The 27,949-nt window shown below is 60.1% G+C and overlaps 1 protein-coding gene across 1 annotated transcript; it reads right to left on the bottom strand.

Annotated features, from left to right (window-relative positions):
• Nucleotides 1-2,160: 2,160 nt before the first annotated feature.
• Nucleotides 2,161-23,255, bottom strand: EPPK1 (epiplakin 1; the record flags this gene model as incomplete). The annotated part of the gene is made up of 2 exons (XM_050331080.1): nt 2,161-2,520; nt 13,284-23,255. Coding segments are annotated over 2 exons (10,299 nt in total), but the record flags the coding sequence as incomplete, so codon positions are not given.
• Nucleotides 23,256-27,949: the final 4,694 nt, after the last annotated feature.

Below are 27,949 nucleotides of genomic sequence, written 5' to 3'. Positions count from 1 at the left end.
CTCTGAGAAGTGTCCTTGCGTCCCATTGAGGCACCACCACTCCTGTGAGTGCCCCTGGTGGCCTCTGAGTGTCACAGGTGTCACAGCCCTGGCACCAGAGCCCCTGTCTCCCAGTACTCGTGTGCCACAAGATCCAGCAGCCCAGAGAGCCCCGTGACCCCATCGTGCAGCAGAGCCAAGGGACAGCTCAGGGCTCAGCATCTCACAGGCCGTGCTGTCCCCACTGTGCAGCAGGGCCAGGGTTCCAGCTGTCCCAAGTAGGGACAAGGTCTGTCCTGACCAGAGTGTGTCTGTCCCTCTGCACCTCTCCTGGGGTCTGACCAGAGCGTGTCTGTCCCTCTGCACCTCTTCTGGGGCCTGACCAGAGTGTGTCTGTCCCTCTGTGGCTCTCCTGGAGCTGAGGCTGTGCTGCTCACACCCCCTATGTGTGTTCCCACTCGGGCACTCTCCAGCCCACCCGAATTGGATGCTGGCCCTGCATCTCCCTGTCCTTGGTCACTGCCTGTGTGTGCACAGCACAGCCACAGGGCTCCTGGACCCCCAGAACCCCTCCAGGAGAGCCCTGCTGGGCAAAAGAAATCTCAGCACAGGGGTGGTTGAGACAGCAGGAGTTTAACCGGGCGCCCACCCCGCCCCACACATGGCTTTGTCACAGGAGTGACACACAGAGGGACATGGAGAGCAAAGTCCCACAGGCGCCCAGGGGGGCTGAGCCCCCTCCTGTGCCGGGGGTGGGTGTCAGTGGTGCCGCTGGTGGCTCTTCTGGCGCTGGGGGCCCGTGATGACGGTGGTGGTGATGGTGATCTTGTTCACCGTCAGCCCCCCCGTGCCGTACGTGTCGAGGTGGGCCTCGCGCTTGTACTCGGAGACTTGCTTGGAGGAGAGCAGCTCCCACACCGACACCCTCCGCTCCTGGCACGGGCCAAACGTGATGTAGGAGCCCTCGGAGCGCAGCAGGTCCACGGTCTGGGGGAGAAGGGCCGCGAGGTGCCTCTCCTGGCTGTCGGTCACGAGGCTGCTGGTGGTGCTGAGCAGCTCCTGGATGGTGAGTGTCCCCTCATGGTACAGCTCCAAGAGCTCCTGCTTCTGCCCCTCGGGGATGTAGTCGGAGAAGAGCAGGTCCCACAGCGAGACCTGCCTGCCCTGGAACTCACCCACTGACCCCTCCACTCTGGTGGCCTTCAGGGTCTCTTCCCAGGTCATGTCCCCATGCAGGAAGGTGGGCTCAGCCTCTGTGCCCGTGGGTTCAGCCTCTGTGCCTGTGGGCTCTGCCTCAGGACCACCCACGGGTGACGTTTGCTCTGCCCTCGCTGCCGCTGCCTTGGTCACGATGGTGGTGACAACCGTCTTCACCTGCTCCAGGGTCAACTCCCCTGCCTCGTACAGCTCCAGGAGCTCCCTCCTGTTCTCCTCAGGGATATACTGGGAGTGGAGCAGGTCCCACACTGAGACCTTGTGGCCCCGAAACTCCCCGACCTCCACCTCGACCACTGTGTTTTTCAAAGTTGTTTCCCACGATTCTTCTTTGGGAGGCTTGTCACCCTCCTGTCCTGCCACTGTCACAGTGTCCTTATCAGAACCCTTGACTTTAATTTGGAATTTCCTGCCTGTAGATTCTCTTTTCTTAATGAGGGTGGTGACAATGAGCTGTCATCTGCTCCAGAGTTAATAACCTTTCATGGTACAGCTCCAGGAGCTCCTGCCTCTTCTCCTCAGGGATGTAGTCGGAGAAGAGCAGGTCCCACAGGGAGACCTGCCTCCCCTGTAGCTTCCCAGCTGGCACAGCGATGGTGGTGGACTTCAAGACATCATCCAGGTGTGTGTCTTGTGCTGAACAATGATCTCCATTGTCCCCTGCCCTCGCCACTGCCCTGTGTGGATTTCTGGCGTTTGCCACGAGTGCAGCGTTGGCGGCTTCTGCTCTGTTCACAATGGTGGTGACCACCGTGGCCACCTGCTCCGTGCTCAGGATCCCTGCCCTGTACAGCTCCAGCAGCTCCTGCCGCTTCTCCTGAGGGACATATTTGGAAAAGAGCAGGTCCAGCAAGGAAACGTTTTGGCCCCGGAACTCCCCAGCAGTGACATGGACAGTTGCGGACTTCAAGGACTTTCTCAGCTGTTGCTCCTGGGATTGCACGTCCTGAGCTGGGGGTGCTGCCTTCACCTCATTGCTGGGTTTGGCTGTGGACAAGCTCAACCCCCGTTTCCCACTTCTGCCCCGGTGATGGTGGTGGTGAGGATGGTCGTCATCTGTGGGATGCTCACTGTCCCTGCCTTGTATTTCCTCAGCAGCTCCTCTCTCTGGAGCTCAGGGACGTAGCGGGAGAAGAGGAGCTCCCAGACAGTGACGCTCTGGCCCTGGAAGAGCCCCACGCTGAGGGTGGTGCGGGCGGCCTGCAGGGCTTTGCGGGCGTCCTCGGTCAGCTGGTAGAGCACGGAGCCCTTGTCCATCAGCTGCAGCATGAGCAGCCCCGTGTCGGGGTCGGGGACGCAGCGGCGCAGCAGCTGCACGTAGGTCAGGTTCTCGTGGGTGTTGGGGTCGAAGCAGCTCCTTGTTTGGTTCTCGGGGTTGCAGAGGAGCTGTCTCATCTCCTGGTCGAAGTAGCCACGCTCACAGGCCACGTCCACGGGGACGCGGTGGCCGTGCACGGGGTCGATGATGCCGCCGGTGGCGATCTGCGCCTCGAGCAGGCGGATGGCGTGTTCCCGGACGATGAACTCCTGCTGCATGGCCTGGAACAGCGAGATCCTATTTCCCGTGTAGGGCTCCGTGTACCCTGTCACGGCTCCCTCTGCCGACAGTAGCTTCTCGTAGAAGTCCCGGCCGATGAGCCCCGACGCCAGCGCTGCTTTCACCGAGAGCCGCTCGTTCCTCACGGGGTCCGTGAGGAGCCCCGAGGCAGCCTGTGCCTCCAGTAGCACCAGCGCCGTGCCCGGGGTCAGGAGCCCCCTCATCATGGCATCGTAGATGCTCAGCTTCTTGTTCTTGGCCTGGATGAAGACTCCCGCGATGAAGTTGTTCCCACCCCCGCCCATCTCTTTGTGTTCATCCGCAATCAGGTTCCTCCCCGTGTTGCTCGACTTGTTCCCAGGGCGTCCACTCATCCTGTGCATCGTCTCTGGGGAACAGTCCTGCTCCCGCGGGGCACCGTGTGTGTCTGAGGAGAGACAAACAAACAGACCCTGTGCTCAGACCCAGCGCTCTCTGCGGTTTTCCCGGTGGGTGTGGATAGAGCCTCTGCCTGGAGGGGGTCACAGGAGCCCAGGGAGAAGCAGGGAGTGGGATCTGGGGCTTTGCTGCTGAGCTGCTCCCTCAGAGCAATCGCAGGGTGCAGACCAAGCACTCCAAGGGCATGTCACAGGTTGGGGACAGACATATATCACACAGAGAAGAATCTTCTCAGCAGTGTGGATGCCTTGGCCTCACTCCAGGGCCCACCCGCTCTCCCGGAGCCTGACACTGACTCAAACCTGTGGCCTCAACCACCTTCCTCTTCTCTTCTTGGATGACACAACCATCACTTGCTTTTGGGCTGATGCCACTGAGTGCCAGCACGAGGCAGGAATACTGCTCAGCTCCCTGCTCCCTCCCTGTTTATCTCCCTGCTCCCTCCCTGCTCCCCTCCTTCCTTCCCCTCCCTGCTCCCTCCCCAGCAGATTTTGCTGTTGGTCACTTCACAAGCTCAGGTCATGCCAAGAGACAGTCATGTTTTCCTGACGTGATGCCACCAGCCTCAGAGAGGTGCTGGTTTGTGCTGCCAGTCATTTTCCGCCCTGGCTGGCCTGGTGCTGGTCCCGGGCTGGTTGTGACAGTGGTGGGACACAGCTGGCACCAGGCAGGGTGACAGGCACAGCCCAGCACATGGCTGTCCACTGAGATCTTCCTGGTTGTGTGATCCCCCACCAGCCTGGCACGACACAGGACATGGGAACAGTCTTAGGGATGGACGAGTGGCTGCTCAGATCGAGGTGCAGCAGCAGGTCCAAGCCAGCAGAGACCTTCCCTCTGGCTGTGCTCGAGGTGGGTCTCTGGGTTCCCTGGGTCACTGCTTGTTCTAAGGCCACTGGGTCGGCAAAACCCTCAGACCCCGTCCTGCCACCTTCGTGTCCTGCAAAACAGGGCTCTGCTGCCACCGGGGGGCTGGTCCTGTCTGTGGCTCCATGAGCTGGGCACGTTTAAATCTGTCTGGTAAACACAGAATCACCGTGGAATCCCAGCATGGCTTGGGTGGGAAGGGACCTTAAAACTCGTCTTGTTCCGCCCTGTGCCACGGGCAGGGATGCCACCCACTCATGGGATGTCTCACGTGCTCTCACCTGGTCCCCTCAGGAAGCCCTGTAAACAAACTTTCAGCCTCCCTCCCTAACACCGTGCAGTGATGAGGCCACAGCCTTGTAAAAACGGCAGAACCGAAACCCAAAGCATTTCTTTGGGAACACCCATGTCCCGTAAACTGCCCTGACTGACAGTAATGACACGTTTCACTCACTATCAGGGTCAAGGCTTAAGTCTCCGACTGTTTTCCCAACTGGTCGGAAAGTCTCTGAGTCATTGCTTTTGATCCATTTAAATATCGGATTGATGCTGGGGCAGATGGGGGAGAGGTTTATCCCGGCAGCTCCAGCCCAGCCCCCGCTCTTTGGGGACCCCGCCTGTGGCTGCAGGCTCTTCTACCACCCACAGCTGGTCTGCCTTGTGCCTCCAGCCCCTGACAGCAGCTTCTCTCCCTCCCTGCCTGACTCTGAGGATGCAGCCAGGAGGTGACAGGCTGGTTGTGTCGCCTGCTGGGGTGGCACTGGGTGCTGGACAACGCTGTGTCACACCCTGGAGCCGGTGACACCTTTGTAGGACACGGATGTCGTGTGAACACCCTGCACTGCAAAGTCGTTTCCCAACTGCAGCCTGTCATTAGCTGGTCTCTAATCAGCCTCCTGATGCAGGGGCTGGGCTGCACACGCAGCTCCCGGGGCAGGGGCTGGCTGGTCCTTCAAGCTGTCACAGCAGCCCGGCCCAAGACGCCCCAGTGGAAGCGGTTTTGCAGCGGGAGAGAGCGGGGGTGGCCTGACAGCACAGGGGTCTCCAGCCCTGCCTATCCCCTGGGGAGGGACATCACACCCGTCCCCCCAGCCCGGTGCTTGCTCACAGAACTCCTCACTGGGCTCCCGTCCAAGCCCCATCTCCCCATCCACAGTCTCCAGCTTTGGGATTTCACCAAATCCTACTGTGCCTTCTGCAGCCTCCTGTGCCAGCTCCCAGCTCAGCCCCACTGTGCCAGCCACAGCCTCCTGTGCCAGCTTCCAGTTCAGCCCTACTGTGCCAGCCACAGCCTCCTGTGCCAGCTCCCAGTTCAGCCCACTGTGCCAGCCACAGCCTCCTGTGCCAGCTCCCAGTTCAGCCCACTGTGCCAGCCACAGCCTCCAGCCCAGGGATTCCAGTGAGCCCCACTGTGCCAGCCACAGCCTCCTGTGCCAGCTCCCAGCTCAGTCCCAGTGCCCCAGCCGGTGCCTGTGGGCTCAGGCAGGTCCCGCAGCTCTGGCTGTTCCCTCCCTCATCCCAGTTCAGCTGAGGCATCAGGGACACAAAGTTTGTCACACGGAGCAGCAGCTCCAGCCAGCCCTGGTGCCACTTGGTCACTTTGTCCCCTCCCAGAAAAGCCCTGAGTCCTGCCTGGAGACCCCTGCTCACCAATCCCAGGGGTCTCAGCTCCCCACGTTGGGGTACGGGATAGAAGTGAGGTCCCCACCTCCCTTGCAGGTCCCTGGCAGATGCATGGAGGGTGCCCTACAGGACCAGGGCTGTGGCAGCCCTGATGACCCCCAGGTGGGCTCTGTCCTACCTGCTGGACACGTCTCCAGTGCGGTGGATCCCTGTCAGCTCTGATCTTCCTCCTCCTCCTCTTCCTGCCGCCTCCCAGCCAGGATGAGCAGCCGAGGCAAGTGCCCAATTTAAATCCTTCCCTTCCCCGCCCCTGGGGATGGCGAGGAGGCCCTGCCCTGTGCTGACACACGAGATCACACCTGGAATATACACCTGGACCTCTGAGCATGGACCCCCAGTGGGGTGGCAGGGCTGGGGCACAGGGAGCAGCCCTGGTGCGAGGCATGGGACACATCTCACTGGGAGGCTTCTGGACTCTGCCATCACCTTCTTCTGACAGTACAACTGCCCATGGATAGCCCTGTGTCCTGGCTGTCACAGAGGTCTCCACGGACCTGGGCTTGTCGGATCTGGGCTTGTCAGGTCTACCTTTGCCCCATCTGACTCCCTTGGCCAGTTGGGGAGCTGCAGCCACCCCCCTGCCACTGTCCCTGTGCCCCAACCAGGACAGAAACCGAGCCTTTCCCTCACTGTGGCCATGTCTGGCCATGCCTGGGCCCACAGCAAGGGGCAGGTGTTGGCCGTGTGTGTGCAGGGGGACATTTGCGGTGGTGTATGTGCTCCCATCAACCTGCACGTGTGTCCGTGCCTTGGTGTGTGGCTCTGGTGTGACGCTGTGTGTGTGTGACTGGGTGGGCCCCCATGTGACCCTGTGTGTGTGTGTGTAACTGCGTGGGCCCCCGTGTGACTCTGTGTGAGCCCTGACACATGTGACAGTGTGTGTGCCAGGCGTGGGGTGTGTGACTGTGCCCTGCGTGGGTGTGCGTGACTCGTGTCCCTGTGTGCAGGAGGGGCTCCCTGCCCCAGCCCTGCCTTCCCGGGTGTCCTGTGCTGCTTCAGGAGCACATTCCTGCCGGCGTGGGCGCTCACCAGACTGGCTGATCAGCACACGGAGAGCTTTTCCCTCTGACTCACCGCGGGGGGTTGGCTCCAGGGAACACACCTGGGCAGGAGGTCCCCTGCCCTCGGGATGTGGACACAGGACCTGGTCCTGGTGTCTTTGCTCCCTCCTCTGAAGCTCTGCCCTGCCTGGCATCTGTTCTCAGCCTGTCTCACGCTGCACTTGCCAATCACATTTCTCTTGTCATGGGCAGAGTGACAGGACAAGGGGGCTGTTTTTAAGCTGAAAAAGGAGCGATTTAGATGGGATACTGGGGAGAAATCCTTCCCTGTCAGGGGGTAAGACTCTGGCACAGGTTGCCCAGAGAAGCTGTGGCTGCCCCATCCCTGGAAGTGTCCAAGGCCAGGTTGGATGGGGCTTGGAGCAACCTGGGATAGTGGAAGCTGTCCTTGCCCATGACAGGGGGTAGGACCGAATGGGCTTTAGGGTCCCTTCAACCCAAACTATTCCATGATTCTGTGATGATTCCGTGATTTCCCGTAGGTTCAGCCGTTCCAGCTGGGCTGCAGCAATTCTTCCTCCTGGGCTGCAACCTCGGCAGGAGTAAGTGCAGGGGTGAAGGGCTCACCCGGCCTTTCCGGGCAGGAGGGACACACCTCTCCCGTCGCCCAGCTCTGCCCCCATCAGCCCAGAGCCCCCTCACAGTCCCGGCCCGGTGAGCAGAGCAGCAGCGAGTCGCTCCACATCCGTCCCCTCCCCACTCCTCGGACACGGCCAGGGCCACACAGGGCCCTCCTCCGAGCTGTGCCAGAGACACCAGAGAGCTTCCCGGAGCTGGCACAGCTCGTTTAGACGCCGGGAGTTAGCGGCTCCCCCCGGAGGTGACTTTGCATCTGACACACAGGCTGTGGTTTATCTCCCCACGCCGGACACCTCCCGCGGCGCCGGAGCCCCGGTCCCGTTACGGCCGTGGAGAGCTCACCGGGACGCTCTCTGGAGCCCGGAGCGTGACTCTGTGACCACTTGCACACGTGGGATGCGTCCACGACGCCGCCGGCCACACGGACCTGCTGTCCCTGGGCTGCCCACAAACATCAGCTGCAGTGAATCAGCCCGAGCGTCACCTCCTGCTGCTCGTGCCGGGCTTGGGGCAGCCCCATCTCCCTGACAGGCACCAGGTGCCTTAAACGGAGCTGGATCGTGGGGAAGCGCCCCTCGTGCCCCTCCCACATGGTCCCCTCCTCAGTGGAGAACCAACCGGGCTCTTCTCGACAAGAACTCAGGGATTAATCCTGCACTTCTGGAGACAAAGCAGCATCAGGAGGAACTGGCAGCTGTCCATCCCTTGGGGAAGGTGTTCCTCAGGCTGTTCCCAGTCTTCACTGTGTCCTGGAGATATCCTGGAGAGAAGACCATGCAGGTGGCCCCAGCCAAGCCGCTCCAGATCTGTGGGTGGGTGGACAACACGGATCCCCACAGTGCTGCAGACGCTGTGGGCTTAAAGTGCACTGGTAAAGGACCTGTGGGATGGGATGTGCTGTCCCTGCTGAGCAATGACCAGGGGTTTGCCCATTCTACCTTCTCCCTCTGGAAGGCATCAGATGTGCCACCTGAGCTGGTGCTGGGCCTCCCACACCCTGAGCACAGTCACAGGATTGTGACTGGGGCAGCAGCTCCTGACTGGGTTTTCAAACACAGCAACTCCACATTTCACACTCTCTGCATTCAAAGAAGGAAGGGAGGGGACACTGTCATGTTTGTGTCTCATCAACAGGGACCTTCTTGCTCTCTACAGCTCCCTGACAGGAGGGGGGAGCCAGATGTGGGTCGGGCTCTGCTCCCAGGAAACAACTGACAGGATGAGAGGAAACGGTCTGAAATTGTGTCAGGGAAGGGTCAGGTTGGATATTGAGAAAATCCCTTCCTGGAAAAGGTTGTCCAGCCCTGGCACAGCTACCCAGGGCAGAGGTGGAGTCCCCATCCCTGGGGGGATTTAACAGCCCTATGAATGTGGCACTTGAAAACATTGTCAGTGGTGATCTTGGCAGTGCTGAGAGAACAGTTGGACTCAGGGGCCTCAGGGGACTTTTCCAACTCAAACAATTTTGTGATTCCGTGATTCTGTGGCACTGGATTGCTGGGGCTGCCACCCACCTGCTGCGTGGCCTTTAAGTGGTTGGGTGTTAAAGGGCCGATGTTTTTCAGGCTGAGAAGAAACAGCAGGGGAGTTCAGATCTGGGGGGGAGCCCCCGACTCACGTGTGTGCTGCCTCCACCTCTGCAGCTGCCCCTGGTGGCAGTTCCACCGGCACAGAGCGAGGCTCCGGACCCACGGGATGCCCCTGCACTCCCTGACCCACCAGCAGCTCCTGCAGCTTCCCAGGAATCCATGGAGACACCTGGGCTTGGGCATCTGCAGCCCTGCCGGAAGGTGTGGGAGTCCTCGGCTGAGGGAGCCAGGAACCACATCAGAGAGCCGGGAGATGCCTTTCCCAAGGATGTTTCAGCACTGGGGTGTTCGGGGAGTGTTTTCCTTCAGTGATTGATTTGGGAAACCTCCTGTGCTAGAGCTCAGGTGCTGACACAGCTCCTGGCTCCCCTCCAGCTGGTCCTGGGAGTGTCCGTCCCTGAGCCCCTGGACTGTGGTGCTGAGCACGGATTGCTGAGGAAGGGAGGCACACGAAGCAGGGAACAGCCCACATCTGATGTGGTGACAGCAACCCCCGTGCTCGGACACCCCCAGGAACATCCACACAGGGGCAGCACATGGCAGGGGGATACCACCCACCTCTGACAGAGGAGGGGTGAAGTTTTTATCAGTGTATCCCTTGGGGTGGGTCAGTGTGAAACGACACCGTGTATACATGAGCAGGTTTATTTTAAAGCAATTTAATTGCAGTGGAAAGGGGGATGTGGACGTTTTGGTTATTATCTGTAAAACTGTAAATATATAAAAATATAAATATGCCTCTAAAGAAAATATAAAAGGAAAAGAAAGAAAGAGACAGAAAGGACAAGGGTAGATAGTGGAGAAGGAAGATTTTACCACCCACAGATCCAGCAATGAGACTTGATTGCTGCAATTTCCATGGTGGGAATGATGGTCATGGTGTTGATCTGTTGGGAGTGGGGTCCCCTGAAACGGGAGTTTAGTGGGTTAATACACATTCAGGTTTAAGTGAGGGTGTCCAGGTACCTCCCCTTGGGGGGATTTTTGCTGTCTGATGTAACACTGTGGATCACGTGCTTTCCTCTGGTGGAAGCCTCAGAAATGAGTCTGGGGTGCTTTGGGGGTCTTGGATGGTTTCTGGCTCCTTTAATGCCATGACACTGTTGGGGCCTGCCAGAGGGAATTGGCTGATAGAAACCATCCACCCCTCGGCAGGATCTGCCTGGCCTTTCCCCTTGTCTGGGCAGAGAACAGCTGGATTAAGGCATCAGACTCAGGGGATCAGAAGGCACAGGGCTGGACCAGTTTGTCTGAGCAGAGTGTTGTGTGTCACGCAGGGGACACCACAAATCCAGCAGCACCCGGTGCCCGACACAACCCACGGTGTGGAGCTCGTGCACCAGCATTCCCGGTGCCAGAGGTGTCCCGTGGCACAGAGCCACCTGTGTGGGAGCTCCAGGAAGGTGTGGAGCTCCCCTGCACTGTGTGGGTGCCCTGGGCAGGTGTGGAGCTGACGTGGGGTCTGCAGAACTGAGCCAGCGGAGTTGGATCCGAGGGGGAACATCACCCAGGCAGTCTTGGACCCGAGGGAAGGTCACCTGGACGGCAGGTGTCACTGCCACACCCACTCCACCCAATCCTGCCCGGCCACACTCCCAGTGCAGGTACTTCTGGAGGAAAAGAACAACAAAAATGTTCCCTTGGGAAGGCCCCAAGGAACCAGCCCAGCCCCGTGCTCAGGGGACTGGCACAGACCTGCGGCCATGGGCACATAGGAGATAAAAACACTCCTTATTCCAGCTGGGAGAGACAGGATTGCACAACTCGGATCTCTGTGGGAAAGGGACTCTCGAGCATCCTCTGCCCTGATGTGTAGTTCCTGGGAAACAGGGATCGCCAGGCTTTTCCTGGTGCTTGAAGGCACCTGGCCAGTGGCAGGGACCAGGAGGGAGATAAGCTTGGCATGCTGGGGTGATGCCAGGTGTGGTGGGGAGGTGCCAAAGGTGCTGGGAAGGTGTCAGGGGCACTGGAATGGTGGCAGGGGCATTGGGGTGGTGCCAGGGGTGAAGCACGGCTGCAGCTGCTTCCTGCACAAGGGAATTTGTTTCTTATTTGGCTTCCTGGCAGCTTCAGGTCACAGAGGGAGAAGGATCCTGCTCAAGATCTGGTCCAGGTCCTCCCCAGGCACAGTCCTGTTGCCCCCTGAGGGCACATCAGGACAGGGCACAGGTATGGACTGAGCTCTAATTGTGCCATCTGTCCCCACCAACCCCTCGGACACAGGGGATGGATGGTGGGCGCTGGCAGAGTGTCCTGCTGAGGGCAGACGGGGGGAGTCCTGCCCCAGAGATCATCCCTTGATAAATGACCCCCTAAATGTGGCTGCTCTGCTCAGTCAAGCGCTCCCAAAATGTGCCCAGGGGGCTATGCACAGAGCAAAGGGAGATGTGCCTCTGCCAGGAGCTCGGGGGTCATGGAATCACAGGGTGGTTTGAGTGGGAAGGGATTTAAAGATCACCCAGTCCCACCCCTTCCACCAGACCAGATTACTCCAAGCCCCGTCCAGCCTGGCCTTGGACACTTCCAGGGATTCAGGGGCAGCCACAGCTTCTCTGGGCAACCTGTGCCAGGGCCTGCCCACCCTCACAGGGAGGAATTTCTTCCCAGTATCCAGGAATCCAGGAGGTGCTCTGGGATACGGGATTTGCTGTGCACAGCAAGACCTGATCCCATTCCCCACCAAAAGGCACCCAGGGCTTCCCTGGGCACAGCTGCCCCCAGGGCAGGGGTGGAGCCCCCATTCTTGGGGGGGGGGGGGATTTAAAAACCCTGAGGACGTGGTGGCACTTGGGGACATTGCCAGTAGTGGCCTTTTGGCAGCGCTGGGGGAGCAGTTGGACTCAGTGGGGCTTTTCCAACCCCGAGCATTCCATGGCTGTAGGTTCTGTGAGCAGGAAGGAAGGTGGGCAGGGAGGCAGGGCGGGAAGCAGCGTGGCACACAGGACAAGGTCCGCAGGCGCTGGAGGCTCCGGGAGGCAGCAGGAGCTGGCACGCCCGGCTGGGGCTGGGGCTTTGATCTCCGGAGGCCTCATCCTGAGGGCGTGCCAGCCCATGGCACGCCTGGCTTGGAGCAACCTGGTCTCGTGGAAGGTGTCCCTGGCAGGGGTGTTGGGACTGGGCGGGCTTTCAGGTCCCTTCCCACTCAAACCATTCCATGTTTCTGTGACTTCTCTCCCGTTCATTTGTCCCGTTGTTTTTGACCCCATGTAAATTTTCCAGGCTCCACAGCAGGTTTAAGATCAGGAGTCCCAAAGCTCCCCTGCGCTTATTCCCAGGTATCGGCTGCACAAGCTGGGCCAAAACTCCATTTTCCAGGACATTACCGGGTTAATTAAGGCAAACAGCCCCAGGCAGCATTTAAGGAGGTCAAGTTTCCCTCTATTAAACAGCAGTAGAACTATTCATCCCTGAACTCTGCAGCAGAGTGGTTCTAGGGCTGCTCCTCTCCTGGAGGGTGGCACGTGGGCTGAGCCAGCTCAGGACACAGGAGGGAAATGGGAAGGAGGGGGGATGGAGGCTGTGCTGTGGATGGACAGACTAAAACTATGGCACGTCCAGGTAGATTCCAGGATCTCAGCTCCTGTATGGATCCATCCCCACGGAGGGAAGGAAAGCAAAGTAAGGGAGCAAAGCCCTCTGGGCTGAGCGTATTTGTACTCCAGACACCCCCAGAAAAGCTGGAGAGGCTGAGGGAAGGAGACCAAACACAGATGCTGTGTCCCACGCTGGTGACAATGCCAGCCTGAGATCCTGCCCACATGGAAATCTGCTCTCCATGCAAAACTCAGGCTTGAAATCCTGCAACTTGAATACTGCCCTGAAAAGCTGCTGGGAAAAATATTCACCATGTGCAGGAAAACAGAAGAGAAGGTGGATAAAAATACCTGTCTCAGTAACACCCACACGGAACAAGGACCTGCACTTAAACCTGGGTGATGAAAAGGAGAATGACATATTTCACCACAGTAACCTGAGATAACCCATGCTGGTTCCTCTGTTCCTGAAAGATGACCCCAGACAAAGCTCAAAGCACGGCCTCAACACTGCTCAGGGGAGGCACTTTAAAGCTGCACCTGAGGTGGGTGGAGGTAGGAAAGCAAAGAGATCACAGAGGAAATTCCCTCTGTGGGCTCAGAAATTAAAAAAAAAAATATTTAAAAAAAGAAAGACAAACACAGGCAGCAGAAGAATTATTCACAATAGCAACATTCTTCCCTAAGGCAATAACAAAAAAAACATCAAAAGGTTTTACAAGTATTATCTAAGAATTTTAAGGAAATAAAGCCCCGTGTCGGGGTCAGGGACGCAGCGGCGCAGCAGCTGCACGTAGGTCAGGTTCTCGTGGGTGTTGGGGTCGAAGAAGCCCTTGGTGTCATCGCTGGGGTCGGACAGGATCTGGTTCATCTCCTGGTCGAAGTAGCCGCGTTTGTAGGCCACCTCCACGGGCAGGCGGTGGCTGTGCACGGGGTCGATGATGCCGCCGGTGGCGATCTGGGCCTCGAGCAGGCGGATGCCGTGGTCCCTCACAATCAGCTCCTTCTGCATGGCCTGGAAGAGGGAGATCTTTTCGCCCGTGTACGGGTCGGAGTAGCCCGTCACGGCCCTCTCGGCCGACAGCAGCTTCTCCTGCAGTTCGCTGCCCACCAGCCCGGACGACACGGCCTCATCCACTGACAGCTTCTGGTTGTTGACGGGATCGACCATGAATCCTGTGGCGGCCTGCGCTTCCAGCAGCACCAGGGCCGTGCCCTGCCTCAGGATGCCCTTCCACATGGCCTGGTAGATGCTCATCTTCTCCATCTTGGTGGGGTCGGCCTTGGAGGGCACCAGCACGCCGGCGATGACGCCCGTGCCGTCCAGGTAGCGCTTGACGGAGGCCATTTCTGTCACCTCCTGCACCGTCCTTGAGCCCTGCACCAGCTCGTCCAGCGTGTCCCTGTCAATGATGCCCGAGTCCAGCAGGTCCGAGGCCGTCACCTGCCTCCGCAGGCCCGTGAATTTGACACTGCTGCTGCGCTGTGCCGCCTCCTCCACCAGCCGGCTGAGGAGCGTGGCCAGCTTGGCCAGCGCCAGAGTCCCAGCCCGCACCTGCCCCAGCAGCTCCTGCTGCTTGGCCTCGGCCACGTACTGGGAGAAGAGGAGCTCCCACAGGGACACCTTCCTGCCCTGGAAGTCTCCTGCTGAGACCTCCACAGTGTGGGACTTGAGGGAGCGCTCCAGCTCCAGCTCCTTCTCCTTCTCCTGCTCCCGTTCCTGGTCCTGCCGGGATCCTGTGGCCTCACCATTCTGGCCTGACTTTGGTGGGGCGTCCTGATGGATGGTCTTAGGGGCCAGGTCATCACCAAGGCCCTGGGCCTCGGCCCTGGTGACGATGGAGGTGAGGATGTCGATCATCTCCGCCAGGGTGACCGTGCCCGCCTTGTACCTGCGCAGGAGCTCCTGGCGCCGGTGGTCGGGGACGTAGCGGGAGAAGAGGAGCTCCCAGACGGTGACGCTCTGATCCTGGAAGAGCCCCACGCTGAGGGTGGTGCGGGCGGCCTGCAGGGCTTTGCGGGCGTCCTCGGTCAGCTGGTAGAGCACGGAGCTCTTGTCCATCAGCTGCAGCATGAGCAGCCCCGTGTCGGGGTCGGGGACGCAGCGGCGCAGCAGCTGCACGTAGGTCAGGTTCTCGTGGGTGTTGGGGTCGAAGAAGCCCTTGGTGTCATCGCTGGGGTCGGACAGGATCTGGTTCATCTCCTGGTCGAAGTAGCCACGTTTGTAGGCCACCTCCACGGGCAGGCGGTGGCTGTGCACGGGGTCGATGATGCCGCCGGTGGCGATCTGGGCCTCGAGCAGGCGGATGCCATGGTCCCTCACAATCAGCTCCTTCTTCATGGCCTGGAAGAGGGAGATCTTGTCGCCCGTGTAGGGGTCGGAGTAGCCCGTCACGGCCCTCTCGGCCGACAGCAGTTTCTCCTGCAGTTCGCTGCCCACCAGCCCGGACGACACGGCCTCATCCACTGACAGCTTCTGGTTGTTGACGGGATCGACCATGAATCCTGTGGCGGCCTGCGCTTCCAGCAGCACCAGGGCCGTGCCCTGCCTCAGGATGCCCTTCCACATGGCCTGGTAGATGCTCATCTTCTCCATCTTGGTGGGGTCGGCCTTGGAGGGCACCAGCACGCCGGCGATGACGCCCGTGCCGTCCAGGTAGCGCTTGACGGAGGCCATTTCTGTCACCTCCTGCACCGTCCTTGAGCCCTGCACCAGCTCGTCCAGCGTGTCCCTGTCAATGATGCCCGAGTCCAGCAGGTCCGAGGCCGTCACCTGCCTCCGCAGGCCCGTGAATTTGACGCTGCTGCTGCGCTGCGCCGCCTCCTCCACCAGCCGGCTGAGGAGCGTGGCCAGCTTGGCCAGCGCCAGAGTCCCGGCCCGTACCTGCCCCAGCAGCTCCTGCCGCTTGGACTCGGCCACGTACTGGGAGAAGAGGAGCTCCCACAGGGACACCTTCCTGCCCTGGAAGTCTCCTGCTGAGACCTCCACAGTGTGGGACTTGAGGGAGCGCTCCAGCTCCAGCTCCTTCTCCTTCTCCTTCTCCTTCTTCTGCTCCTGTTCCTGGTCCTGCCGGGATCCTGTGGCCTCACCATTCTGGCCTGACTTTGGTGGGGTGTCCTCATGGATGGTCTTAGGGGCCAGGTCATCACCGGGGCCCTGGGCCTCGGCCCTGGTGACGATGGAGGTGAGGATGTCGATCATCTCCGCCAGGGTGACCGTGCCCGCCTTGTACCTGCGCAGGAGCTCCTGGCGCCGGTGGTCGGGGACGTAGCGGGAGAAGAGGAGCTCCCAGACGGTGACGCTCTGGCCCTGGAAGAGCCCCACGCTGAGGGTGGTGCGGGCGGCCTGCAGGGCTTTGCGGGCGTCCTCGGTCAGCTGGTAGAGCACGGAGCCCTTGTCCATCAGCTGCAGCATGAGCAGCCCCGTGTCGGGGTCGGGGACGCAGCGGCGCAGCAGCTGCACGTAGGTCAGGTTCTCGTGGGTGTTGGGGTCGAAGAAGCCCTTGGTGTCATCGCTAGGGTCGGACAGGATCTGGTTCATCTCCTGGTCGAAGTAGCCACGTTTGTAGGCCACCTCCACGGGCAGGCGGTGGCTGTGCACAGGGTCGATGATGCCGCCGGTGGCGATCTGGGCCTCGAGCAGGCGGATGCCGTGGTCCCTCACAATCAGTTCCTTCTGCATGGCCTGGAAGAGTGACATCTTTTGACCTGTGTAGGGGTGGGTGTATCCTGTCACGGCTCTCTCTGCACTGAGAAGTTTCTTTTGTAGTTCGCTGCCCACCAGCCCAGATGACACGGCCTCATCCACTGACAGCTTCTGGTTGTTGACTGGGTCAATGATGAATCCTGTGGCGGCCTGCGCTTCCAGCAGCACCAGGGCCGTGCCCTGCCTCAGGATGCCCTTCCACATGGCCTGGTAGATGCTCATCTTCTCCATCTTGGTGGGATCAGCCTTGGAAGGCACCAGAACACCGGCGATGCTTCCAGTTCCCTCAAGGTATCTCCTTACACTGTCCATTTGTGCTATCTCCTGTGCCGTCTCTTTTCCTTTGTGGAGTTTTTCCATGGTTTCTTCTGTAATTATGTGTGCACTGAGCAGTTCTGATGCTGTTATTTGTTGTCGTATTCCCTGGAACCAGACATCACTTCTGTCTTCCTCTTTTTCTCTAATGATCTTTAGTATTATCTCAATGATTCCTTGCAATATATGTTGAGATTCTGCTTTGTATTTCTTCAGCAGTTCTTTTCTTTTCTCCTCCGTGATGTACTCGGAGCAGAGAAGTTCCCACAGAGATAACACTTGTCCCTTGTATTTCCCCACAGGCACTTGGACCATTGTACACAGCAGGGTGTTCTTTGTTTGCTCATCAACGTAGAAATAGTCATCCTGCTTTTCCAGGACCTGCAGCAGGTACAAGCCGCTCTCCCTGTCCTTGGCACATCTCTGCAGGAGCTGACTGTAGCTGATCTTCTCACGAGTGTTTGGGTCTATGAAGCCTTTGCTGCCATGATCTGGATCCGAGAGCAGGAGGAACATGTCCTCATCCAGGTGCCCACGCCGATAGGCCACGTCCAGGGGCAGGCGGTGGCCGTGCACAGGGTCGATGATGCCGCCGGTGGCGAGCTGGGCCTCGAGCAGGCGGATGCCGTGGTCCCTGGCTGTTCTCTTCTGCCTTACAGCCTGGAAGAGGGATATTTTAGCTCCCGTTTGATCTGTGTATCCCGTCACTGCTTTCTCTGCCAGCAGCAGTTGCTCACGCAGTTCACTGCCCACCAGCCCAGATGACACAGCCTCATCCACTGACAGCTTCTGGTTGTTCAGGGGGTCGATGAGGAAGCCGGTGGCCGCCTGCGCCTCCAGCAGCCCCAGCGCACACTGCTCTGTGAGAAGGCCCTTCTTCAGTGCCTGGTAGATGCTCATCTTCTCCTTCCTCGATGGGAGAAGAACCCCAGCGATGCTCCCAGTGCCATCCAGGTACCTTTGGATGGTGTCCCTCTTTGTGAGGGTGGCGAGTGTTAGACTCCCATCATGCAGCTGATCCAGGGTTTTCTTGTCAATTATCTCAGAGTTGAACAGTTCTGACACTGACACCTCCCCCCGCAGTCCTTTGACCTTGAGGGCTTCTGCTCTTTGCTCTGTGTCCTCGATGATTTTTAAGATGAGGGATATCAGATCTTCCAGTGTCAGGGTTTTGTTTTTGTACTGCATCACCAGCTCTTTCCTTTTCTGCTCTGAGATGTAGTGAGAGCAGAGCACTTCCCAGACAGAAACTGTTTGGTCCTTAAACTTGCCGACTTTCACTTGGAGGGGCTTTGAGCGCAAAGCCTGTTTTGTGGACTCATCGATGTAGAAGTACTTCCCTCCTTCCTTTACAACCTGCAGCATATACAGCCCAGTCTCAGGATCCTGGACACATCTCTCCAGTAGCTGCATGTAGGTCAGGTTCTCGTGGGTGTTGGGGTCGAAGAAGCCCTTGGTGTCGTCGCTGGGGTCGGACAGGATCTGGTTCATCTCCTGGTCGAAGTAGCCGCGTTTGTAGGCCACCTCCACGGGCAGGCGGTGGCTGTGCACGGGGTCGATGATGCCGCCGGTGGCGATCTGGGCCTCAAGCAGGCGGATGCCATGGCTCTTCACAATCAGCCCCTGCTTCATGGCTTCGAACAGGGACATTGAGGCTTTCGTGTAGGGGTCAGTGTAGCCCGTCACAGCTCTCTCTGCACAGAGCAGCTTTTCAAAAATCTCCCCTCCGATCAGACCTTCCTTTAGCGCTTCCTCCACGGAAAACTTCTGGTTTTTCTCAGGGTCAATGATGTACCCAGTGGCTGCCTGCGCCTCCAGCAGCACCAGGGCAGTCCCTGGCCTCAGGATGCCTTTCCACATGGCCTGGTAGATGCTCATCTTCTCATTGCTTGGCTGTATAAGGACCCCTGCTATGAAATTGCTGCCCTCCAGGTACCTGCGGACAGACTCCATTTCAGTGACTTCTTTGACTGTTTTCTTCCCCTGGTTGAGCTCATCAAGGGTCTTTTTGTCTATGAGTTGGGACTGGAAGAGGTCACTGGCAGATACTCTTTTCCGCAGGCCCTGGAATGCAAACTTCTTGCCTTGTGCCTCAGTCTCTTGGATGATTGTGGTGATAATTGTTGTGATTTCCTGGAGCACTTCAGCCTTCTCATCTTTGTACTTTTGCACCAGCTCTCTTCTCTTGCTGTCTGAGAAGTATTCAGAGTTGAGGAGGTCCCAGACAGATACTGTCTGTCCCTTGAACCGCCCCACGTTGACACAAACAGTCACAGATTTCAGCACTTCCATGGTCTGTTCATCCACACAGAACATGGCATTTTCTGACAGAGGGAGGAGCCACAGCCCTGACTCAGGCTCGCGAATGCACCGCTGCTTCAGCTGCTCGTAGGTCACGTTCTCCTTGGTGTTGGGATCAAAAAAGACCTTGGTGCTGTCATTCAGCTGAGACAGGGTGTGGTTCATGTCCTCGTTGTAGAAGCCGTACCTGCACGCAGCCTGGAGCGGCAGGTGGAGGTGGTGGATGGGATCAATGACCCCTCCCGTGGCCAGCTGGGCCTCTAGCAAGGGAATAGCCTCTCCCAGGGGGATCAGCTCCTTCCTCAGCGCTTGACACAGGGAGATGGAGCTCCCTGTGTAGGGATCCGTGTACCCCGTCACGGCCCTCTCAGCGAGAAGGAGTTTCTCGGTGAGCTCTTCGCCCACAACAGCCGCTCTCACAGCATCCCTCACGCTGAGCCTCCGGTTCGTTGCAGGGTCAGTCAGGTATCCTGTGGCTGCCTGAGCCTCGAGCATCCTCAGAGCAGCCCCAGGGAGGAGGAGATTGTTTTTCATGGCATCATAGAAGCTCATTTTCTGTTTGGATGCCTCTATGAAGACGCCGGCGATGCTGCCTGTGCCCTGCAAGTACCTCTTCACGCTCTCCATCGCAGCCACTTCCTCAGGAGTTCTTATGCCCTGAGCCAGTTCCTCAAACGTCTTCTCAGAAATGATGCCAGTGTCCAGCAGCCAGACCACGGGGACACTGCCCCGCAGGCCCTCCAGGGAGATCTGGGTCCTGGCTTTCATCTCCATGTCCCCCACAAGCCTGAGCACAAGAGCGACCAGCTGCTGCAGCGACAACTCCTCGGAGCGGAACCTCTCCACGAAGTCACTCCTCTGCTCCTCAGTGAAATAGCCTGAGTGGATGAGCTCCCAGAGGGAAACCCCTTTTTCCTTCACCATAGTTTCCTTGAAAATCCGTTGGATTTGCTCATCCGTGTAGGCAGGAGCAGCTGTCTGAGGCAGAGGCAGCAAGTGGAAGCCAGAGACGTCGTCCTTCTGGCAGCGCTGGATTAGCTCAGCGTAGGTCACGGACTCTTTGCTATCCGGGAGGCAGAAGGCTCTGTGCTCATCACTGGGCTTGGAAAGGGCCTTGCTCGTGTCCTCATCCAGGCACCCTCGCTGCTGGGCTGACTCCAGGGGGATGTAGTGGCCACACGCTGGGTCAATGATGCCTCCTGTGGCCATCTGCACCTCCATGAGCTGCATGGCCCGTTTGTCCTCGATCAGGCCCTTCTTCATTGCCTGGAAGAGGGGGATCTTCTTGCCCGTGAAAGGGTCTTTGTAGCCTGTCACGGCCCCTTCTGCGTGCTGCAGCTTCTCATGGACGTCCGGGCCGATGACTCCCTCCCTGACAGCCTCATCCACACGGAGCTTCTGATTGTTCACAGGGTCGATGATGAAGCCCGTGGCAGCCTGGGCCTCTAGCAGGGGCAGAGCTACTCCTGGCACCACAATGTTCTGCTTCATGGCCTCATAAATGCTCATCCTCTGGTTTGATGGCTGGAGCACAATCCCCCCAATGCTGCCTGAGCCATAGAGGTACTTCCTGACAGAGTCCATGTGCAGGACTTGCTCTGGCGTGACGGATCCCTCCAGCACCTTCTCAAACAGGGCCCTGTCAATGACGCCCGTTTCCATCAGGTGGTAAGCACTGACGCTGCCTCGCATGGCTGGGAACTTGATGGGGGCCCATTTCTTCATTTCCTCCTCCAGCATGAGTCGGATTTGCTCCAGGCTGAGCTTCCTCAGCTGGAAGTGGTTGAAAATCTCCCGGCGCCTCCCCTCGCTGAAGTACTCAGAGTTCAGCAGGTCCCACACAGAGACCTTCTCCCCCCGTAAGCGCCCAAACCTGACGGGCAGCCAGGAGCTCCTGAACACCTGCCTGGTGGCCTCGTCGATGAACTGCCGCTTCCTGCTGTTCAGAGGGAGGAGGCAGAGCCCGGTGGAGGGCTCGGTGATGCACTTCTCCTTCAGCTGCAGGTAGGTCAGGTTCTCGTGGGTGTTGGGGTCGAAGAAGCCCTTGGTGTCATCGCTGGGGTCAGAAAGGATTAAATTCATCTTCTTGTCAAAGTAGCCGCGTTTGTAGGCCACCTCCACGGGGATGCGGTGGCTGTGCACGGGGTCGATGATGCCGCCGGTGGCGATCTGGGCCTCGAGCAGGCGGATGCCGTGCTCCTTGACAATCAGCTCCTTCTGCATGGCCTGGAAGAGGGAGATCTTGCTCCCTGAGTAGGGATCTCTGTAGCCGGTGACCGATTTCTCCGCAGCCAGCAGCTTGTCGTAAACGTCTGGGCCAATGACGTTCGCTCGCAAGGCCTCGTCCACAGAGTACCTTTTGTTGGCAGTGGGGTCAATGACAAACCCTGTGGCAGCCTGTGCCTCCAGGAGGATCAGAGATGTTCCTGGCCTTAGAAGACCTTTCCGCTTTGCCTGGTAGATGCTGATCTTCTCCTGGGAGTCGGGGAGCAGCAGCCCCCCGATGCTTCCTGTGCCCTGCAGGTACTTCCTGACGGTGTCCATGCCAACAACTTCTTTGGCTGACGTTTCACCTTCCTTGAGTTTCTTAAACAAGTCTTTGTTGATAATTTCTGAGCTCAGGAGCTGGTCAGCCGTCACCTGGTCCCTCAGGCCCTCAAAGGTGACGTTGGCAGTGGCAGCCATTTCCTCAACAGCAGCTCTGATGGACTCACCCAGTCCTTGCGTGGAGAGTGTTCCTGACAGGAACTGCTGGGCAAGAGCAGCTCTTCGCTCGCCCTGGATGTAGTCAGAGAAGAGGAGTTTCCAGAGAGACACTGACTTGCCCTTGAACTTCCCTACAGAAATGGGCACCTGTGTGTTTTCCAGAGCTGTTTGGGCCCTATGGTCAAAGAAGAGGTGGGTTCCCTGGGATCCTTCACTGCTGTCCCCACCAAGTGGCAGCAGCAGGAGCCCCGTGCCAGGATCGGTGACGCAGCGCTGGAGCAGCTCCGAATAACTCAGCTTTTCTTTGGAGCTGGGGTCAAAGAATCCTTTCATGTGGTCAGGAGGGCTGGAGAGGAGCTGTCTGGTGGCCTCATCCAGGTACCCCCACTCGTAGGCTGTCTCTGTGGGGACACGGAGGTGTCTGCCTGGAGCAATCACACCCCCCGTGGCCATCTGAGCCTCCAGAAGACAGAGGCCATGGTCCCTGGGGACAAATCCCTTCCTGATGGCTTGGAACAGAGAGAGCATTTCCCCAGTGGAGGGGTCTCTGTATCCAGTGATGGTTTTCTCAGCTGAAGACAGTTTCTCATGAAGCTCTGGGCCGATAAAACCAACCTTGACAGCCTCATCCACTGAGTAAGTTTTGTTCTTCAGGGGGTCTATCAGGCTGCCAGTGGAGGCCTGGACTTGCAGGAGCATCAGAGCAGCACCAGGCACGAGGAGATGCTCTCTCAGGGCCTGGTAAAGGCTCCTCTGCTCCCCAGAAGGCAGGACAACCCCAGCCACACTCCTTGTCCCATGCAGGAACTGCTGGACAACATCGTTCTCTGCCAACTCCTGCACAGAGACTCTTCCCTCCTCGAGGCCTTGGAACACGTCATGGCTGATGATACCAGAGTCCAGCAGGTCCCTGCTGCTCACCCTCCCTCCCAGCCCTGGGAATGTGATTTTCAGGGGCAGGAGGAGGAAGCCTGAGGCGGGATCCACAACACATCTCTTCCTAAGTTCCCAATAGGTGACCTTCTCTGTAGTGCTGGGATCGAGGAACCCTCTGCTGTCCTCGTGGCTGGGGTCAGAGAGGTGCTGGCTCATCTCTTCATCCAAATATCCCCTCTCACAGGCCACATCCACTGGCAGTCGAGCCCCGGTGGCCGGGTCGATGACGCCTCCGGTTGCCATCTGGGCCTGGAGCAGCCGGGTGCCCTGCTCCCTTCCCACCAGCTCCTTCTGCATTGCCTGGTACAGGGGGATCTTCTCTTCTGTGTAGGGGTCCAGGAAGCCAGTGGCAGCCCTCTCTGCTGCAAGCAGCCTCTCCTTCAGCTCCAGCCCCACCAGCCCCAGCCGCACGGCTTCTGCCACCGAGACGTGCCGGTGCGTCACCGGGTCGGCGATGGAGCCAGTGGCTGCCTGGGCCTCGAGGAGGCTGAGGGCTGGATCCAGGCTCAGGAGATGCTCTCTGGTGGCCTCATAAAAGCTCATTATCTTCTTTGAAGCCTCTACATACACACCGGCAATGCTGCGAGCTGCCTCCGAGGGCTCCCGGGAGCATCCGGCCCCACCGCGTCCCTGCCAGCTGCTCTTGGCTGTTTGCTCGGCATCGCGTCCTGGCACAAGTGGGTTTTCCCTGGCATGTCTTCCCCGGGAAAGCTGGGGACAACGTGGCCATTCACTGCTGGCTTGCTCTCCATCCTCCCGCTGCAGGCCTTCCACAGGACTCTGGAGAGAGGGGGGAGAATGGGAGGAGGGTCAGTGAGAAATCAACTTTTTTATGCTTTACGTGTTAAATACAGGGAAATCAGAAACATAAACAACCCCAGGCAGGAGGAAGTGACAGCCAAAGGCCGAGCACGTCTGAACCTGATGTGCCACCCCAAGGGATCTGGCCAAGCTCAGGGTTGATGGAGGAGAAGCTCCACATGCCCCAGCCATGTGCACTGGCACCCAGAAAACCCTCATTTTCTGGGCTGATCCCACAGTGTGGGCAGCAGGAGAGGGGCAGGATTCTGCCCCTCTGCCCCACTGAGAGGAGACCCCACCTGCAGAGCTCCCTCCAGCCCTGGGGCCCCAACATAAGGACGTGGAGCTGCCAGAGTCCAGAGGAGGCCACAGAGATGCTCCAAGGGCTGGAGCCCCTCTGCTCTGGAACCAGGCTGGGAGAGCTGGGGGTGTTCACCTGGAGAAGAGAAGGCTCCAGGGAGACCTGAGAGCCCCTACCAGGGCCTAAAGGGGCTCCAGGAGAGCTGGAGAGGGAATGGGAACAAGGAATGGAGGAACAGGGCAAGGGGAATGGCTTCCCACTGCCAGAGAGTAGGATAGATGGGGTATTGGAAAGGAATTCTTCCTTGTGAGGGTAGGGAGGCCCTGGCACAGGGTGCCAAGGGAAGCTATGGCTGCCCCATCCCTGGAAGTGTTCCAGGCCAGGTTACACAGGGCTTGGAACAACCTTAGAAGATGTCCCTGCCCACAACAGCATGGGAGTGGGTGGGCTTTCAGGCCCGTTCCCACCCAAACCATTCCATGATTCTGTGATTCCAGGAGTCCCAACATGCAGGTCTGTGTGCTCCCACTGTGGCTGCTGCAAGAACCCACCTCTCTTTCTGCTGTCCCTCCTTCCCATACTCTCCTAGCAATGCAAGGAGGGCAGAGGCTCCATCTCAGTGAGCAGTGAACACCAGGCAAAGAGTCTCTGGGGCTGCCTCAGAGTGAGGTAACATCTAATCCAAACCTGCCCTCCCGTTTGCAGAGCTCCGGGACACGCTGGGATCTGCCACAGTGCAGTGACAGTGCCCGAGGGAGCAGAGGCCGCGGTGCTGGGCTGTGCACACCGGCAGGTTTGAGGGCACCTGCGGCCAAGCATGGGCGTGCCGAACTCTGGGAGCTGTGGTCAGCCACAGCCTCCGGGCTGCGGCTGCGGCACACGGTGCTGGAGGAGCCTCCCCGCCCACAGCCTCCCACAGAACGGCGTCTGTGCCAGCATCTCTCGGTCCTGGGCTGTGGAGTTGGAGTATGAGTCCCAGGGAGCGCCGGTGTCACACTGACCCTCCCGCAGAGGTCACACTGAGTGGCGACAGCGCGGACCAGCTGTATCTCACTGCCCGGAGCTCACAGACCCACCGTCCTGCCCGGTACACCAGTGTAAACACCAGGGAGCGAAGAGCAGCGTGGCGGTGCCGGCGGGTGCTGTGCCCGGGTCCCTGCTCACCCCGGGACCAGCCTCTCCAGCGGGGCTCGGTGCGCCCGGCTCCGACCCATTCCATGCCCTCCGGCCACGCCAGCACCTCTTCCTCACGAGGACTCCTCTGTCCCAGCCGCGCTCTGGGCTCGCTGCCCGGCCCGGGGAAAGGTCCCAACAGGAGCCGGCTCCCTCCGCCCGGTGATGTCAGTGCGGCTCGGATCTGCCCAGGCAATGCTGTTTGTGTTTGCAGGATCAGGACTGCGCCCGGTTCCGGCGCCAAGAGGTGGGGACGGCGGCCGGGAGGCCCCGGGGCTGCACCTGCCTCCGGGAAGGACGGGGAGAGGCGGGGAGGACTCGGGGGTCTCTACTTGATGGGGAAGGGGCGAATCCTGTGGGGAGGGCGAGGGACCCAGCTGCTAGCTGAGAGCTGGAGGAGTCGCTCTGTCCTGAGCTCTGGGGTGGGAGCGAGGGAGTTCCCCCGCCTCGCAGGGCCGCCCCCTCTGTCCCTCCTCTGGGTGCACACACCCACACGAGCCAGGGACGGACAGCCCTGTGCCACACACCCCCTAAACACACGTCGGGCTGGCAGCACCTCTGCACAGGCTCTGCCCGCCCTGGTCCTGGGGCCGGAACGCTGTTCCTGGCCCCACAACCCATTCCTGAGAGAGAGATGCCGGGTTGGATGGCACTGGCTGTGCTGTGTTGGGAGGAGCTGGGCTCAGCCCCAGCCATGCTGTGGGCACAGCGGTGGGCAGCAGTGGTGAGGCTCCGGTGCCTGGAGAGCCACAGGCAGGTCCCCACATGTCCCAGAGCTGAGACGGCCACGGACACCAGCACTAGTGTGGCTTCGGTATCGAGAGCCCCAGGCAGGTCCCCACATGTCCCAGAGCCAAGTCACACCGGCACCAGCACCGGTGTGGCTCCAATATCGAGAGCCCCAGGCAGGTCCCCACATGTCCCAGAGCCAAGTCACACCGGCACCAGCACCGGTGTGGCTCCAATATCGAGAGCCCCAGGCACGTCCCCACATGTCCCAGAGCCAAGCTGGCGACCGGCACCGGAGTGCAGATGGAATTTTTGGGCTCTGCCACCCATAACTGTGGCAGCTTGAAAACCCAACTCCCATCGGGGCTGGGGGCCTGAGGATCGAGGTGTTGCCCCCACCCTCCCCGGGCAGAGCGAGGCAGTGGGTGCACGGCGGGGGAAGGACTCTGCTCCCTTTCATCAGAAGGCGTCAGTTCCACGGAAACTTTGAGTAATCGACTCTGCCTGCGACGGCACGGAGATTCCTGGCAGAGGTGTTGGCACCTGCCGCCCTCCCCGGGGCCACGGTCTCTCCCCGACTCGGGCACCTCTTCCTGGCATCCGCAACCGCTGCTCTGCGGCTTTCGCTCCTGGCAGCGTCAGGCAATGCGCTGGCACCGGTGGGAGCCGCGGCCCCCGCGCACCCACCTCCTGCCCACGGCCCCCGCGGTCCCTGTCCACCCACTGCCACCCGAGTCCCTCCCCAGGGCCCCTGACAGCAGCGCTGCCCCGCGTCCCGCGGCACAACCGCACCTCTGCACCCGCGGGGAGCACCCGCAGGCCGGCGCCGGCTGGGCAGGGAGAGGCTGCCGGGGGCCCTGGGGAGGGACCGGGAAAAGGGACAGGTTTTACTGGCAGAGGGGACACGATGTCAGGGAGAGGGTGGCGGAGGAGGTGTCTCAGGAGCAGTGACAGCAGAGCGCTGGGAGGGGCTGGGATGGGGGTGAGAGTCTGGCGGGGCCGGGGAAGTCTGCGGGGTGGTCTCCGGGGGGACAGGCCGAGGCCGGGGGTGTTCAGGGGAGGGAGAGCAGTAGAGAAGTTTTCTGGGTCAGTGACAAAGGGCGATGGTTACTGGGAATGTAGCTGGGGGGCTCTGGGGGGCCCTGCTCTGAGCGGGCTGGGGGTAGCCCAGCACCCCTTCCCGGGCAGCGCTGCCTGCCCAGCTGCCCCGGCTCAGGGGCCACAGTTTCGGGGTCCCCAAATGGCCAGGGACAGAGAGGCTCCTGCCCGGTGCGCGGAGCGGGGCTGCAGTGGGATGGTGTCACATCCTGCCCACAGGGACAACTCCATGCACCCGCTTCACCGGCTACTGTGGGAAGGTGCTGCCAGTCCCTGCCTGCCCGAACCCACCACCTACCCCTTCCTCGGCACCCGCCGAACTCCTCAATTGGAACCCCGAGGCATCCCGGGCTGTTCGGGCAGCCAACACCTCCTGTCCCGCTCCTGGGAAGTGCCGGGGTCAGGAACCACCACCCTCCTACTGCCCCAGGAGGGGTGGCAGTGCCCAGGATGCCACAGCACCGTGCGGCTGCTGCCCCACGCCCACGGTCGCGCCCCGGCTCCTGGCTCAGCCGCGCCAGACCGGCAGGCGGGAGCGGTGCCGCATTCCGCACATGCCGGGACCGGGCGAGCGCTTCCGTCCCCTGCTGCCCCCGGTACGGCCCGCAGTGCCCAGCCAGGCCCCTCTCCTCCCCACCGCTCCCACCTGCGCACGGTGATAGCAGAAGGGCCTCACCTGGCAGGTGCCCGCGATCCCGCTGCTTCACCGCTGCTTCCTGCCCGGGACCAGAGCACGTTTAAAACCTTGCCCTTCCCCGCCCCTGGGGATGACACACCGGCCCAGCCCTGCCAGAAACTCGCGGGACAGCCCTCCCCACGGCACCCTCTGGGTGCTGGAGCCCCCCCTCGCAGGGATTCACCCATCCCAAAACAGCTGCGGTGTGGGAGGTGCCCCTGCCCCAGTGGGCAGTGCCCTCTGCAGAGCAAAGAACGGAGAATCCCCCCCTCCCCGGGACCAGTGCTGCCCTCGTCCCCAGCAGCCCCTCATCCTTCTCCCCACACCCCAAACCCTCCCCTCCACCAGCAGTGCCCCTGTGCCTTGTCCTGGTGGCTGGACCCTGGGCTGCAGCTGCAGGGCTGGCAGACCCCACTGTGGGCCTGACCCCACAACCACAGTGGCTGGGGTGGAGAGGGGGACCCTTCCCTGCTCCCTCCAGCCTTGTCCACACCCCTGGATGTGCACGTGCAGCCCGAATTGCCCAAAACATGCCCAAACCACCTCGTTGCCACCTGAGTCACCCAAACACCCCTGCCCTGTCTCCGTCACCAGCCCCACGCCCTCTCCCCAGACCCTGCTTGCAGGTCCACACCCCGCTCCTTCTCTCCCCAAGCACCCCCTCCCCTCTCCCTGCTGCCACTGGTGCTCAGTGGGCCCCAAAGAGCAGCAGGTGCTGCAGAGGGG

Source organism: Myiozetetes cayanensis, unplaced genomic scaffold (genome assembly GCF_022539395.1).
Source record: "Myiozetetes cayanensis isolate MyiCay16 unplaced genomic scaffold, myiCay2020 scf48, whole genome shotgun sequence".
In the NCBI taxonomy this organism is placed as follows: Eukaryota; Metazoa; Chordata; class Aves; order Passeriformes; family Tyrannidae; genus Myiozetetes; species Myiozetetes cayanensis.
The sequence above is the reverse complement of the archived record's forward strand: the minus strand, read 5'-3'. Positions and strand labels throughout refer to the sequence as shown.